Source organism: Electrophorus electricus, chromosome 4 (genome assembly GCF_013358815.1).
Source record: "Electrophorus electricus isolate fEleEle1 chromosome 4, fEleEle1.pri, whole genome shotgun sequence".
Classification (NCBI taxonomy): domain Eukaryota; kingdom Metazoa; phylum Chordata; class Actinopteri; order Gymnotiformes; family Gymnotidae; genus Electrophorus; species Electrophorus electricus.
In genome coordinates, this window is record NC_049538.1 from 27638645 (window position 1) to 27652149 (window position 13505).

The 13505-nt window shown below is 46.3% G+C and overlaps 1 protein-coding gene across 4 annotated transcripts in view; it reads left to right on the forward strand.

Moving 5' to 3' along the window:
• Positions 1-2983: 2983 nt before the first annotated feature.
• cbfb (core-binding factor subunit beta) overlaps positions 2984-13505 on the forward strand; it is a 40278-nt gene continuing 29756 nt past the window's right edge. For all 4 annotated transcript variants that reach the window (XM_027004006.2, XM_027004007.2, XM_027004008.2 and 1 more), the window contains exons 1-3: positions 2984-3447; positions 3950-4036; positions 5781-5897. In XM_027004006.2, the coding sequence (XP_026859807.1) occupies positions 3370-3447; positions 3950-4036; positions 5781-5897 (282 nt within the window). In that variant the 5' untranslated portion in view covers positions 2984-3369. The remainder of the gene's footprint in view (positions 3448-3949; positions 4037-5780; positions 5898-13505) is intronic.

Here is a 13505-nt window from a genome sequence, read left to right on the forward strand (position 1 = left end):
GAGAAGACAGACAGAATATGAAAGAAATATGACATAAATTGGGGGAAGCATTTTAGCTGTTTGTAGCCACCGAACAGACTACAGATTGCTCTTGAGAATGGCTCTTCTCAATATTTAACACGAGAGCACGCCTGTCATTTTAATGTCTCGAGGAGGCAATGTTCTGTGACGCACTTTGCCCCACATGTGTCTGGCTTCTTCAACTCTTAAAATGACGCTCACTAACCTGCAACAAAAACGTATTGTATATTGTACTTATTTGGATGGTGCGTTATGTTTCATATCTTTGAAAAGCATAAAATAGAAATTACAGATATGTACGAAATATGTAGGCTATTAAAATCGTTTATGTAATTTTTCAAAAACACTCAAACTAAAGCATAATTATATATCATAGATGTAGACTTGGGTTAGATGTATTTAGGCTGTAGAAATGATATAATGCTGTTGTTAAATATAATCGTTAGAGAGAGAGTGGGTTTATATGGGTAACGTAATCAAGCCGGCCCTCTGGCGGACGGATGTGGAACTGCAACATCTCGCCGGTTATTGTTGACGGCCTCGAAACTCGTGACTAGAAACGTAACGAATCGATGCAAGCACGAAGGTTTTCCAACTAGTAACCAAAATGTCAAGTTTGTCTCATAAGCAGGCTTGTCATAAACCGTTTGCCCGGGCTGGAGAAGCCTAGTGACATAATCCTTATGCCCACTCGGCAGCCGGCCTAAGTAAGTAAGAATATCATTTTATTTCCTTCCCGAAATACACCAGCCGGCACGACATGCCCTTTTAACCTTGGTGTGACGCACGTCCAACGGGCTGAGATTTCCCGCCTGAAACGTGAGAGTCTGGCCGCGTTGTTATTTTGCTCTGCCCCGGCCGGCCAGACTGACGGACACCGTTGCCAAACCGGGTCGGTCTCGCCGTCTGAGCTCGCGGCACGCTCGCCGGGTTTGGAGAGGGCGCTCCTCGGGGCGCGCGTCCAGCTCCGGCCACTGCGCCCAGGGCTGTTTACGCGCGTGAGAACCGGGAGAGCCTCGGAGATCCGGTAACACCATGAATCACCTCCGGCGCTGATACGGGTGCGATTCTCAGCCACTGACGTCGCTTTCTGGGCTCATCCTAATGCCGAGTTCTGGAGTATATTCTGAACAGACATTACCTTCTCTCTCGCTTTAGAAATAAGATAGCAGATAGATAGCCACGGTGTGGGGGGGGCCCGAGCGCGCCGGTCCTTCGATAAGCACGACCTAAAGCAGCAGGCCTATCAGAGGTGAACTTGCACAAAACCTTGCACAAATACCGGACTGGCTTCCGATTTTGGTCAGGAACGCATGGAAATGATGCATAACAACGACTTGTTCAAAGTGCGAAATTGGGCCCTTTGTTAAGTGTGAATGTTTTATCCGACTTCTGCATATTTAAATTGAAAGCAAAACTTGTGCTTCGACTTGCAGAGCTATGTTTGGACTGTTCACTGAATTGTTGGCGGTGTTTTAATCATATCATTATCCAGACATCCCCTGAGCCAGACACACGCCAACAAACCAAAACATGTTTAGTCAGCAGCGCAATTATGTGCTGCTAGCGTACTCGCATGGCACAGTTTAATATTTAATAAAGCCGAACCAAATAAGCTTTGTTTCACAATTCTCATATAGGTATGAGCCAGAATGAAACATCTACCTCAGAACGGATCAAAATACACTCAGCCTATTGATCTTTGAAGCACATAAGGCATTCTCGTGGCCTAGATAAGTTTGAGAATTTGAACTAGTAAAATCCGTAATTTGTTTTAGTTTTGGAGTAAGCTCTATTTTGGTGCTTGCTTATCGGCAATGCGTTCTCAGTCGGAATCTATAGAAGCAGGCGCTGACTTTAGACTGAGAGCACTCTGTCAGAACGCGTCTCTGACAGTAACCACAGGATATTTCATTAATTAATGAGCGTTTTGTGGTGCTATTAAAGCACTCACACGCCGCATCTGGCACTGAGCTCGGCCTTTTAACACATTTACTCACTGCACGTCTCAGCCCGAGGAGCGGTGGCGCAAGCTGGAGAGAAGAGGAGAGCGTGCGTGTGCCAGTGCCTGCACGTGGAAGCGCATTCTGCACAACAGGAGCGGATCGTGTTCATAATGCATCGCGACATACACGACACGACACGACATCGCCATACGACATCGCATACATGCAGTAGTTTAAACTAATGCTGGAGTTCCCAGCCTAGCTCATTTCTTTGGCTCTCTCTCTCTCTCTCTCTCTCTCTCGCCCATGTCCCACTATAACGTTTTAATGCGCGAACTACTGCAAAGGCGCACGGTTGCGATAAATAACGGGATCGGGAACGGGATGGAGTCGGGACAGAGCGCCCGATGCCACGGAACCTGGAGGCCTTCGACGCTTTCGGATTCGCTGTTTACTTCGTGCTCGGCTTGCCTTCCCCGTCTGTGCCCCTGTCCTCGGGGAAGCCATAGCTTCAAAACAAGCACGATGAAAGGAAAAAAAAAACAAAACCACATCTCGACTTCCAGCGCGTCCGCCGGGACAAAATAAACCCGTGTGGAACCTTCAACCTCAGTGCCGAGCCAATGTCAGTGCAGGTTACTGTAGTTATTAACCATATCTATCTTTAGCATATATATTTTTTTATGTCTAATGATCATTTTAATATAAAGTGACAATTTGAAATGTTCATGGTCAAATTAATTAGTTTCAAGTTTACTCCATATATATTTTATACGAATGCACTGGGTATAATGTGTGTTGTGCTTGTGTAATTTGCACTTGCGTGGCCTTAAAAAGCGAAGCGGCGTGTGTGTGAACCCGTCCAGGGGTACTTCATCGCTGGAGCGGTGCAACTGTACGGGCGCGAAGTTTCGCCGGAGTGAACGCCTGCGCACTGGGCCTCGGTAGTGGAGAGAATTGTGAATGGGGAGGGAGTATTTCGGGTGCGCAGTCATAAAGTCGGACTCCGAGGAGCCAGGAAGTAACTCGGAGCAATGCTGCGCGACGCGTAAAGTCAAAAAACCGAGCGAGCGCTCGTCGGCAGTCGCAGGTCACGCGCGTGAGAGCGAGCGGGGAGAATAATAGCCAAGCGTGAGAGCGTGCCAAATGCGCCGTGGTGTCGGACACTAACCGCGCAGGAGTTCGCTTTTGCGAGAGAAAGACATCCCTGTCGCACCGTTAACGCAAATATTAACCCAGCGCCGTACTACACACTTCATCATCTGGAACAACAACAACCCCCCCCCTCCCCGCAAAAAAGACGGAAGGAAATAAGAGCGCGGATTTAGGAGTCTCGAGGCAACGTTTCCCTCGCGCCGTAAGACCTACAAAAATTGGCAAAATAGATCATCTGGCGTTCAGGATGCCGCGGGTGGTCCCGGATCAGAGGACCAAGTTCGAGAACGAGGAGTTCTTCAGGAAACTTAGTCGCGAATGCGAGGTAACCTCGGTGCACTTCACACATTTGCTCCAACGGAAACAAAGTCTCAAAGTCACGCTTCGCGCCTGACATGTAGCGCATGAGCACAAGTTTGGGCGACCGGCGCCGAACTTGACAAGTCTTCTTATAGAGTAGCTTGAAAATACTTAATAATATCCCGTAGTTTGTCATGTAAGATCATTTCACACCATGTACTAAGCGGAACGGGTTTCGGAGTAGGCTGAAGTACCTTCGCCTCTGTCACCTTCCCGGCTGAAGCGCATCTCCTTTCACGAGTATCGGAGAGGCTTCGCCCTTTAAGTTGCAGAAACTCCAAATGAAAGCAAAACCTTCAGTTTTGCCTGGCAGTTGTTTTATTTCGTAGGCTGCGAGGACAAAACTGCGAGTCAAAGAAGACCTTTATGGTCTTTAACCTGAGCACACGGACACGCAGGGTTTCATTGTCGTTTACATACATTTATACGTGTGTTTCATACGTTCACCAGTGTTGTTCTAACTGCAGATTAAATACACCGGTTTCCGAGACCGACCACACGACGAGAGGCAAGCCCGGTTCCAGAACGCCTGCAGAGACGGCCGCTCAGAAATAGTATGTACTCCCTTCACCTTTCCAAAAACCACCCGTGGATTTTAGCAATCGAATCGCAAACGGTGGTCCAACCTCGTGTGAATATCAGCATCTTTTCTAAGCAGATAAACAGCGGTTTGCTGTTAGGCACCCGGAACTGTAATATTCCACACTTCCTCATTTTCTTGTCTCAGATAAACACACACACACACACACACACACACAACATATAGTATGAAATGCAGCTGCTACTATTTTCACTGTTTCAGTGTCCATAAAATAGTGGTAAAGTTCAAAATTCAATGGGGAAATGAATAAATGCACGAAAAGTGTTTTCCCCTCCAGGACTCTGCCCCTCTTTCTTTAAATCATCAAAAGACTGTCTAGATCGTCACTGTAAAGAACTCAGACACGTCTGTATCTTTGAACTTGTGTTACGTTCCCAGTCTTAAACAATGCTTGGTGTTTTTTTTAAATACAGATAAAGGGAGAGAGAGAGAGAGGGAGAGAGAGGAGTTATGTTCATGTGGTTGCAGAGATGTTTACAGGCTGGAAGATTTGGGGAAACTCCTTTATGCTTTATTCTTTTATCAAAGTGAATTTATTAGAATGAGTTGTTTATATTTAGATAAGAAAACAGGAAGTGCATGGGCTTTGATCAAAAGACCGATGATGGTGGTGATGAGAAAAAGGTTTTAGTAATCCAGTGTTTTGTGTATAAATAAATCATTTTTTGACATGGGATTCACTGTAATTCAGAGATAACGCAATGATTATTACTGTCAAGATTCAAAATGATCAATATATTATATGGCAAAAAGAAAAAAAAAGCTTTGATGTATTTTCCATTCCAGATCATTTACAAGCTGTCTAAACATTAGTGAGTATGCATGTTTGTCCTTGTGCACATAAGCACATATGGTTGTGTGGGTGTACAGGCCCACATATGTGCATACATAGGAGTGTGTGTGTGTGTGTGTGTGTGTGTGTGTGTGTGAGTGTGTGTGTGTGTGTGTGTGTGTGTGTGTGTGTGTGTGTGTTTGTTAGCGTGTGTTCATATAGCCTATGCAAAAAAGTTTTTAAGAGCATACTTTTGTAATTAAAAATATTTTATATTCTTATATTGTTTTGTGCCAAAACAGTTTGTACATACATTTTACTTCAGAGGTTTGAACTGTATGCTGTTAAATGCAGCCATGCCCCAACTGAGTTGTTTGAGTTTTTGGAGTTGTTCATGTATTTACATTGTTATTGAATTATTGTGCCATGATCCTAAAGCAGTCCTGCTGCTATTAATGTAAGTGAAGGCCTGCATTTAAAACAATTTATTGATTTTCTACATTTCTGTCTTTCTCTGTTATCTTGCTGTCTCCAGAAGCCACACGCTCTGTCTTTCTTCCCATCTTGTACTTGCTCTTAAAATCTCTTGTGCTACAATCCACCCTGCCAGCACTGAGAGTTGGTAAAATAAAATCAGATGTGTGTAACTCAATACTTCAAATAGAGAAAATGATGACTTGTGCTTTTTTTTTTTGTTCTCTTTTTCTTTTGCTCACGCTGTCCGTCTCTCTCCCTCCCTCCCTCCCTCTCTCTCTCTCTCTCTCTCTCTCTCTCTCTCTCTCTCTTTCTCTTTCTTGCTGTTCCCTTCTTCCTCTGGCCCTGGCTCCAGGCTACCCTCACCTCCTCCTCTTTTAAATGGCGGGCTGCATAATTAATGCCCGGGCCGGCCTTTCTGATCCTGTTTGTATTGATTTCTCTCTAAAAGGCTTTTGTGGCGACCGGCACCAATCTCTCACTGCAGTTCTTCCCCGCCAACCTGCATGGAGAGCAGAGGCAGTTGCCCACCCGTGAGTACGTGGACTTCGAGCGCGAGACAAGCAAGGTAATCCCCACTGCCCCTCCCGTCCGTCCGTCCGTCCGCCCGCCCGTCCGCCTCTCAGGTCACCGGCCCTACCGTTCTGTCCACCCCCCCCCAACGTTTAATAAATCTCTTTCGCCGATCCCGCTTTTCCCATCCTGTTCTGTCTCGCTTTAAGTCACCTCCTTCCGCCTCTTTCCAGCCCTCGGTGTGCAACCACAGGACGCTCCGCATTTTGACGGGCTCACTGTGACTGCAACACATGCGGGCCTGACCTGTTAGAGTCCCGCAGTTCCAAATGCACAAATGACATGAGACGCGAGATGACCGCAGAGGCCGGTTCTCCCCGGCGACCCCCGTGGCAGCGTGCGGAGACGTCTCCGTCTGTCGGGTCTTTGGGTTTGATGGGAGAAGGCCTTGGCTTTCCCTAATGGCACGTTTCTGTTTCACACATCTCAGTGAAAAATGAAAGCTTGCGGCATTGCACTTGAATGGAGCATGTCACTGTTTTCCATTTCATACCTCAGCTATAATGTTTTATTTCAGCTGTGTTATTATTTTAGACATGTCTGCTGCTTTTTTTCACTGATCCCACTACCTCCCCTCCTCTTAATATTAAAAGGATGTTGAGTCTAGTGCAGCCTCTCCAAACCCAGAAGAATGTAAAATAAACCCATACCATAATGTTCTTATTCCATTCATAACTTTTATTAAAACCATGTCATTTGTATTACTTTAGTAGAAGCTGCCACAGCGACTGTGGCCCTTCCAATTGTTATGCTGGCTATATTACTTCCTAAACTCAATAGCCTCTTGTTCCCAGTTGCCCTTGGTACTTATTCACTGCCTAATGGACCATGAGTATCAGCGTTAAAAATACTGGCATAGGATTTGTTGGGTATAATTCTACACATTAGGGTATTAAAAAAAACAAAACAAACTGATCACAAATCAGTACTTTGAGAGCTTTATTGTATACTGTCTGTCCCGAGAGCCTGTTAACACAGTGAGCCCCTCCACATTGTTCCCATCAGCACAAAGGCTGGAGCCATCAGGAGATCGGTGAGTCATATCAGTGCCATATGAGCCTCCTCTTTGGTATGGATGTTCTTAGGCTGAGATGGCTGGAGGAGAGAGAGCCTTCTATCACACCCATGCTAGGCACTTGCTCTTCGTCTGCTTTTGCTGTCTACGGCAAGCAGCAGGCTATATTTCCAAAATGGCCTTTGTGACTTCTCCAGTACAATCATGCCAGAGCAAGAGCACTGTGTGTCAGAAGCTGAAGTCAACGTTACCGTGGCAGAAATCAGTAAACATCACCTACTGTACAGTCTGATAGTGAAATATCACACACACACACACACACACACACACACACACACACACACACACACACACACACACACACACACACACACACACACACACACACAGTATCTAGAATGGTGGCAAAAGTGTATGAAGCTTTTGCCATAAACAAAGTCCATTAAATGAACACACAGAAGGATTCTCTGATTGTCAACCCCAGTAGACTTTCAGGGTTTGTTTCAGGCACATTAGAAGGCTGCTTCTTGGGTTTTGTTTGTGTTTTTTGCTTCACGCTCAGACAGCCTGAAGTTGCACCGTTGGCTTTGCTGGTTCGCGTGTGTCTTTGGGGCCGGCGGGGGGGGGGGGGCGGTGTGCCTTCACGGACAGTGCCTCCCTGAGATGCGCTCATTAAAAATGCATCCATAAGAAATCAATGGACCTTTTGGCCCCCAGGCTGACGGACTAATCTTTGGCCGTTAATTATTTAAAAAGGCGTGACAGGTTGTGCGCGCGTTGGTGCAGAACTCAGTCGCGTGCTGAGTGTGTGTGTGTGTGTGTGTGTGTGTGTGTGTGTGTGTGTGTGTTTGTCAGGTCAAGCTTGCCGGTAACCCTATCTGTCTTTCCATCACCTCTTTCAGGACTCAGAACTCGGAGCCATGCAGCTTTAATGAGCTTCACACTGTTCCAACACTGTCCGTTGGATCTCACACACACTTCCCTGCCTGTCTCACCCACCCCTGAAGACAGGTGTAGTGCCACTTGCTCAACACTGCGTGTGACTGATTTACCGCTAGAATTTTTCATCTCCTCTCTTATAACTGATATAAAACCTGTCTTGGAAGAGGTGAATTGTCATCATTTTTGTCCAGCTGCAGTGACCTGTAAGATTTGGCTTATCTTCCTGTGATTAACAATGCAAAAAAGAAAAGTGCATTTGAAATATTGCTTTGGCACCTCTAGTCGTCCTCGAAGACGTAAGTCCCGTGTTATCCGCGATATTGTCCTAAACAATAGGAATTAGGTTGGAGAGCATGGGCTCCCATGGGATCAAAAGAAAACACAACAAGTGTGCACTGATAAGGCCTCTTTCTCTCTCTCACACTCTTTCCTTACTCTTTTTCTTTCTTTGTCTCGCACTTTTTCTCTATTTCCTTTGCTAAGCCGCTCTGTCTTAACGTACATGATTATGCACACACAAACACAAAGTGCATGCATGCAATGCGTTTGACACAGTATATTCCCAGCAGAGAATTGCTGTCAAGCCAGGAGAGTTCATGCGTATTCTCCAACCTCTGCTCCTAATTAAACTGATTGTTAACCTTTTGCACAAACAGATCCCTTCTCTACACTAAAGTTTTAATAGACTACAACCAGAAACCCCAAATAAATAGTACCTTCGCTGGAAACTACACATACTCACAGTTGATCCAAACTTGTTAAATTGCCTGTGGAAGGGGCTAAATGTCACCATGAGCGTGTGATCTCTGGCTGTCTATTGGCTGCGTATGTCCCAGTAAAGCTGGGTATTGGCTGAGTCTCTGTTCATAAATCAGTCACCGGCATCTTATTCACCCCTCGTGGTGGCCGCTGTTTTTCACTGCCAGACCACCACACTGTAAAAGGCCACTCAGTGCTAAAAGCTGAGTCGAGTCATAAAATGTGCACAGGATACAGCACGGCCTGGAACACCTCAGAGAAGCTCTGACTGTATAACTCTGATGCATTTCATCGTGTATTTGAGCGTATCACCTGAGCTGAAGAGCAAAGGCTTTTTAACACGTGTTCAAAGAATACTGAAAGTATGATATAAAAAAATAATAAAAAAAATTGTGTGCAAGTCTGCAAGCCATTGAGAATGTCCCACATTTATTAATAATATTTCTGATATAATATTGTGACATTTTGTTTATGATGAACCTGTCAGGGTGTGTTGTTTTTGTCAGCTGACTTGGCAACACTGAAGTAATTAAAAGCCAGATGCTTGCTGCTTAATCAAAACCGGTTTATTTGCGAACAGGGCACAGGAAGGCAGGGCCGTACTGCCACTATGCCTTTTTTCACTTCCGCGTATTCCTGAGATGAACTCGAGTGGGTTTGCAGGTTCTCCAACCTGGAGGCTGCAGACTTCTCTCACTCGTGGTCGGACTTTGTCTCGCTCTTCCGCTCATGAGCCCCTCGCCCTCGTTGGGCTTGGAGGAGGCTCTCTGCTGTACCGCTGCAACCCCCCCGATCCTCCCACACGCATTCTCCTCCTCCTCCTCCTCCTCCTCCACCTTTTCTCTCAGTCTGAAAACACAGCCGCTGCCAGCAGAAGCGGAGTCGGGCCAGTTTGTGGCCGGGGCAGGAGAGGGGAGGGGAGAGGGGAGAGGGGAGAGGGGACAGTAGTATTGTCTGAGTGGGGCGGCAGAGCTCCCGCAACAGAGCTTAAGTACAGGCTCCCAGTGTCATAGCTGGCTAATGGGAACCAGCTGTGGGGGAGGTTAATTTTAGTGGTAGCTAGAATGGCCCAGGGAGGAGATTTTAACCCTGTCCCAGCCAGAGACTCTCGGTAGAGGCTTTCTACTCGGAGCAGTTAGCTGCTTATCCTCCTATTGCCGCTAATGAGGGATGTGGAGTGGGGCAGGGGTATATTATGGCCTCTCCAACTTTCTTAGTCCAAACACTGGATGTGCATGTTTGGCTCAGCATTCAAGGCCCTGTGAATGATGATTTAGAGAACTGACATTCCATGAAAACTCTGCAAAAGCACTTTTACAGTATTTGTATTTATGACACAGTGCCAAGTTACCAAATCAAAAGTCCCCCCCCCCCCCCCCCCCCCGCCTAACCAACAGACCTGTGATAACATCATGGTTTGAATGGTATGACTGCCATGCATAAGTGTATGTTCCTATAAATGCACAGAGGTCGAACAGCCCCACAATTAGGATCGCATGGTTTTCACAAACTGTGACAAATTGTGTATAATGAATTGTGATCAGGTAGTATTATAATTTCATTTATCAATTGCAATTAGCAGTGACTGATGTATTCTAATACAATCCATACAATCCAAGCTGCATTAATACTTATTATTTCACAGGCTGTGTGAAGGCTGTGATTTCTCAGAACAGAAGGGATATCTGAGGTTAGGTCCATGCACTCACAGCATACACAATTATTATTTATTTCTTATTTATTTATTTGTTACCCTTTGTTATGTAGCGTCTTTCTCGTACCCAAGGTTGCTTTACAAAGGTGCATCTTTAGAATCATCTCTAGCTGTTGAAAGAAAGCAAAAGTAAGTGTTTTAGTAAAACAGGCTCTCTGCGGTTGGGGTCGCTCCCTAGCTGGTGATCCAGTAGTGTCTGAAGAATGCATGCTCATAGTGGATCACTGAGGGGACATGAGGGTGCTGGGACAGACTGCCAGAGAATGGATAGAAAAGCTTCAGCATAATTGTTTTGGTTCAATTATTTTTTTTCTTGTGCTGTCCTTTTCGCATCTTTATTTTCCTTTATTTTGCAGCTTGTTAGTTTTTATATGTTTATAGGTTTAATAAAAACAAATACATTTTACCTCTAGAAATACTCCGGGGTATTCAAAAGAATGAGAAGCATGTTGTAAAAGTTGTGGGTTTTGGGTTTTGTTTGTGTGTGTGTGTGTGTGTGTGTGTGTGTGTGTGGGGGGGGCGGATCAAAGGTCAGCATGCAAAGGAAACGGCTCTCCACGGTGTCTGGCTCAGCCTACTTTAGTCAAATAAACTCCTTTTTTTTTTTTTTTTTTTTTTTTTTTTTTTTTTTGCTGCTATTAGCTGAATGGCTTCACTAAACACCTGCACGTTATTCAGCCCTCACATTAAACCCATTGTCATCGCCTCGTTTCCTATTCAAGCGCGGCTCAAAGAGCGAGACCCAGGGCAGAGTCCCAGCCGGCTTGCCACACACTCTGCCCTGTGGCCTCTGCCTCCTCCACTTAAACTCAATCCCGTTGAAATGGGATCTCCTCAGAGATGGAGGCGCTGCGCCTCAGCTGCGAGGCTTTAAGGCATCTGACGCTTGGCCCTCTGCGCTGCTCCCTCTTCCCTCCCGCCGTTCGTGTGTGGTTTGCTCTTTTTTCTTTGCCCTTTTTTCGTGAGCAGCAGAAATTGGGTCCGTCTGCCTGGGCCATGCCAGGAGGCTGTTTTTTTTTTTTTTTTGGTATGTGTGTGTGTGTGTGTGTGTGTGTGTGTGTTTTTCATGGAGGGACACTGTCAAAAGGACTATAGACTGATGTGGTGGAGAGCTCCCAATAGCATCCAACCAGCAGCCTGGGACCCTCCGCAAAGTCTGGCGGCGGGCTGTCGATACACGCTAGACTGATTACTTACTTGAATGAAATGGCACTGGAACGCTTCATCCGCAGAGGACATGAACCGGTGGAGTCGAAGAGAGAGCGTTTCGCAGTGTTTAGTATTTAGGCGCAGTAGTGTGACGAGTGTGTTTGTGTGATGAAGCTAGGGCCTGAGTGCGCGTATGGGCCCTTTTTTCGTGAAGCCGCACTGGGGCGTGGCATTCATCTCTCTTAGACTCCATAAATCTTTGCTGTGTCTGCATAAGAATGTTTGCTTGGGGGCAGAAGGCGCTGGGAAGAGTCAGCCTGATGACTGCGTTATGAAAGGGGCTGCAGACTGAGGCTCGCCACAGGAATTGGTTTAATCGTTTAATGTTAAAGCTTGTTCCCAGGCTTTGTGCACGTGAGCGCGTGTGTATGTCTGCGCACGTGCGCGTGCGACTGTACGTTCGCCCCATACATACTCTCGCGCCCGCTGCCTGTACATCACCATCTCGGCGTCTGCGTGTTTCCGCGCATCCCAGGTAGCTTTTACACTCACTGAGCACATCTCCATATTCATGACCATGGCGCCAGTTTGACAGCCGGCCCCAAGACGGAGCATGTGTGTGTGTATGTGTGTGTGTGTGTGTGGGGGGGGGGGGGGGCATCCTCGTGGGCCTCGTAGCACTGGAGGAGTTCAAACACAGCGCAGGTGAAGGCCATCTCCTCACCCCTGGCCAGGAGCAGGGGCTCCTCCAGTGCTCTGATTCAAGATCAGTAGCTCGTATTTACCCTGGGCCGCAGTTAACGAGCAGCGAGAGTCGTCGGAGCAAGGCTATGATCAGTCAGAGTCTGTGCTGACAAAGATGAAAACGCTTGTGTGGGACCAGAGACGCCGGCAGCCCCTTCTCCACTGGGCGGGACCGCACTCGGGCTGGGGCGTAGTGATGGATGGCGGTCTCGGGTTTCTAGCCCGCTCACACGGAAGCCGTTCGGCTCACAGATGACTTGTCAGTGACGTCATCAAAGTGAGCCTGCTAATTGATTCCCGCTGCGTCCATCACAGCAGCTGTTGGACTGATCCATGGCAGGCCCCTCCCCCTGACTCTTTGTTCCAGTATGAATGTTTTTTCCCGGGATGCTTTGAAGGAAAGACGGCTCCTTTGTGCTCTTGATCATTCCATGCTTTTCTAAGTTTGGTTGATATCGGACTGAAGAACCCACTTCTGCTTTTGTCAAATCCATACTGAAACACAAGGAGAGAAATAGAGAGAGAGAGAGAGAGAGAGAGAGAGGGAGAGTTCTATCGTTCTGCTTTTTCCCACTGGATTTCAATTATAGCACCCTGCTCACATTTCCCCATCCTGTCTGTCAGCCTTCCAGTCACACCAGTGCGATCGATGACCTCTCCTGTGCACCATCAGAGACACAGCAACACATCACAGCATGTCATTCCCATCTGTGCCCATTTAAATGCTCCTAGCACTCTTGAGTTTTGATTATAGCATTTCAGAGATATTGTAATGACAGGCCAGTTCTTTAACACACCTGAGTCACTGGAGTCTTCTTTGATGTTTCCTCTGATCTGTTGATAAGGTACATGGGCAAAATGCAAATCCTTTAATCTTTGTGTTTTTTTTTTTTTTTTCAAAGTTCTCTTGCTTGCTTTAACTGAAAAAAACCCCAGGGATTCTTCTATAAATGCTTCAGTACTATTTGCAGTGTGTACTCAGTAATTTTATTTAATGATATTTGTAGTGTCTGTGGCAAGATTCTTCAAGGGGAAGGGGCTGTTGATGTTCATAAATCAGCCAGACATAAACCCTAAATAGCCACTTAAGTAATATCTAGGTAAGCAATTTTAAAGTCGGGTAATGTGAATTGCCTTAAAGGTTTCTCTAAACTCATCGGTGAATATAATGGGAAGGCCAGGGGTATCAGAACTTGCAGTCCTGACAGTAGCACGGGGAGGTTTAGCTTGCCTTACCACAGATTCTGTCAATCTTTTAACTCTTCTGACTATTGCTATAG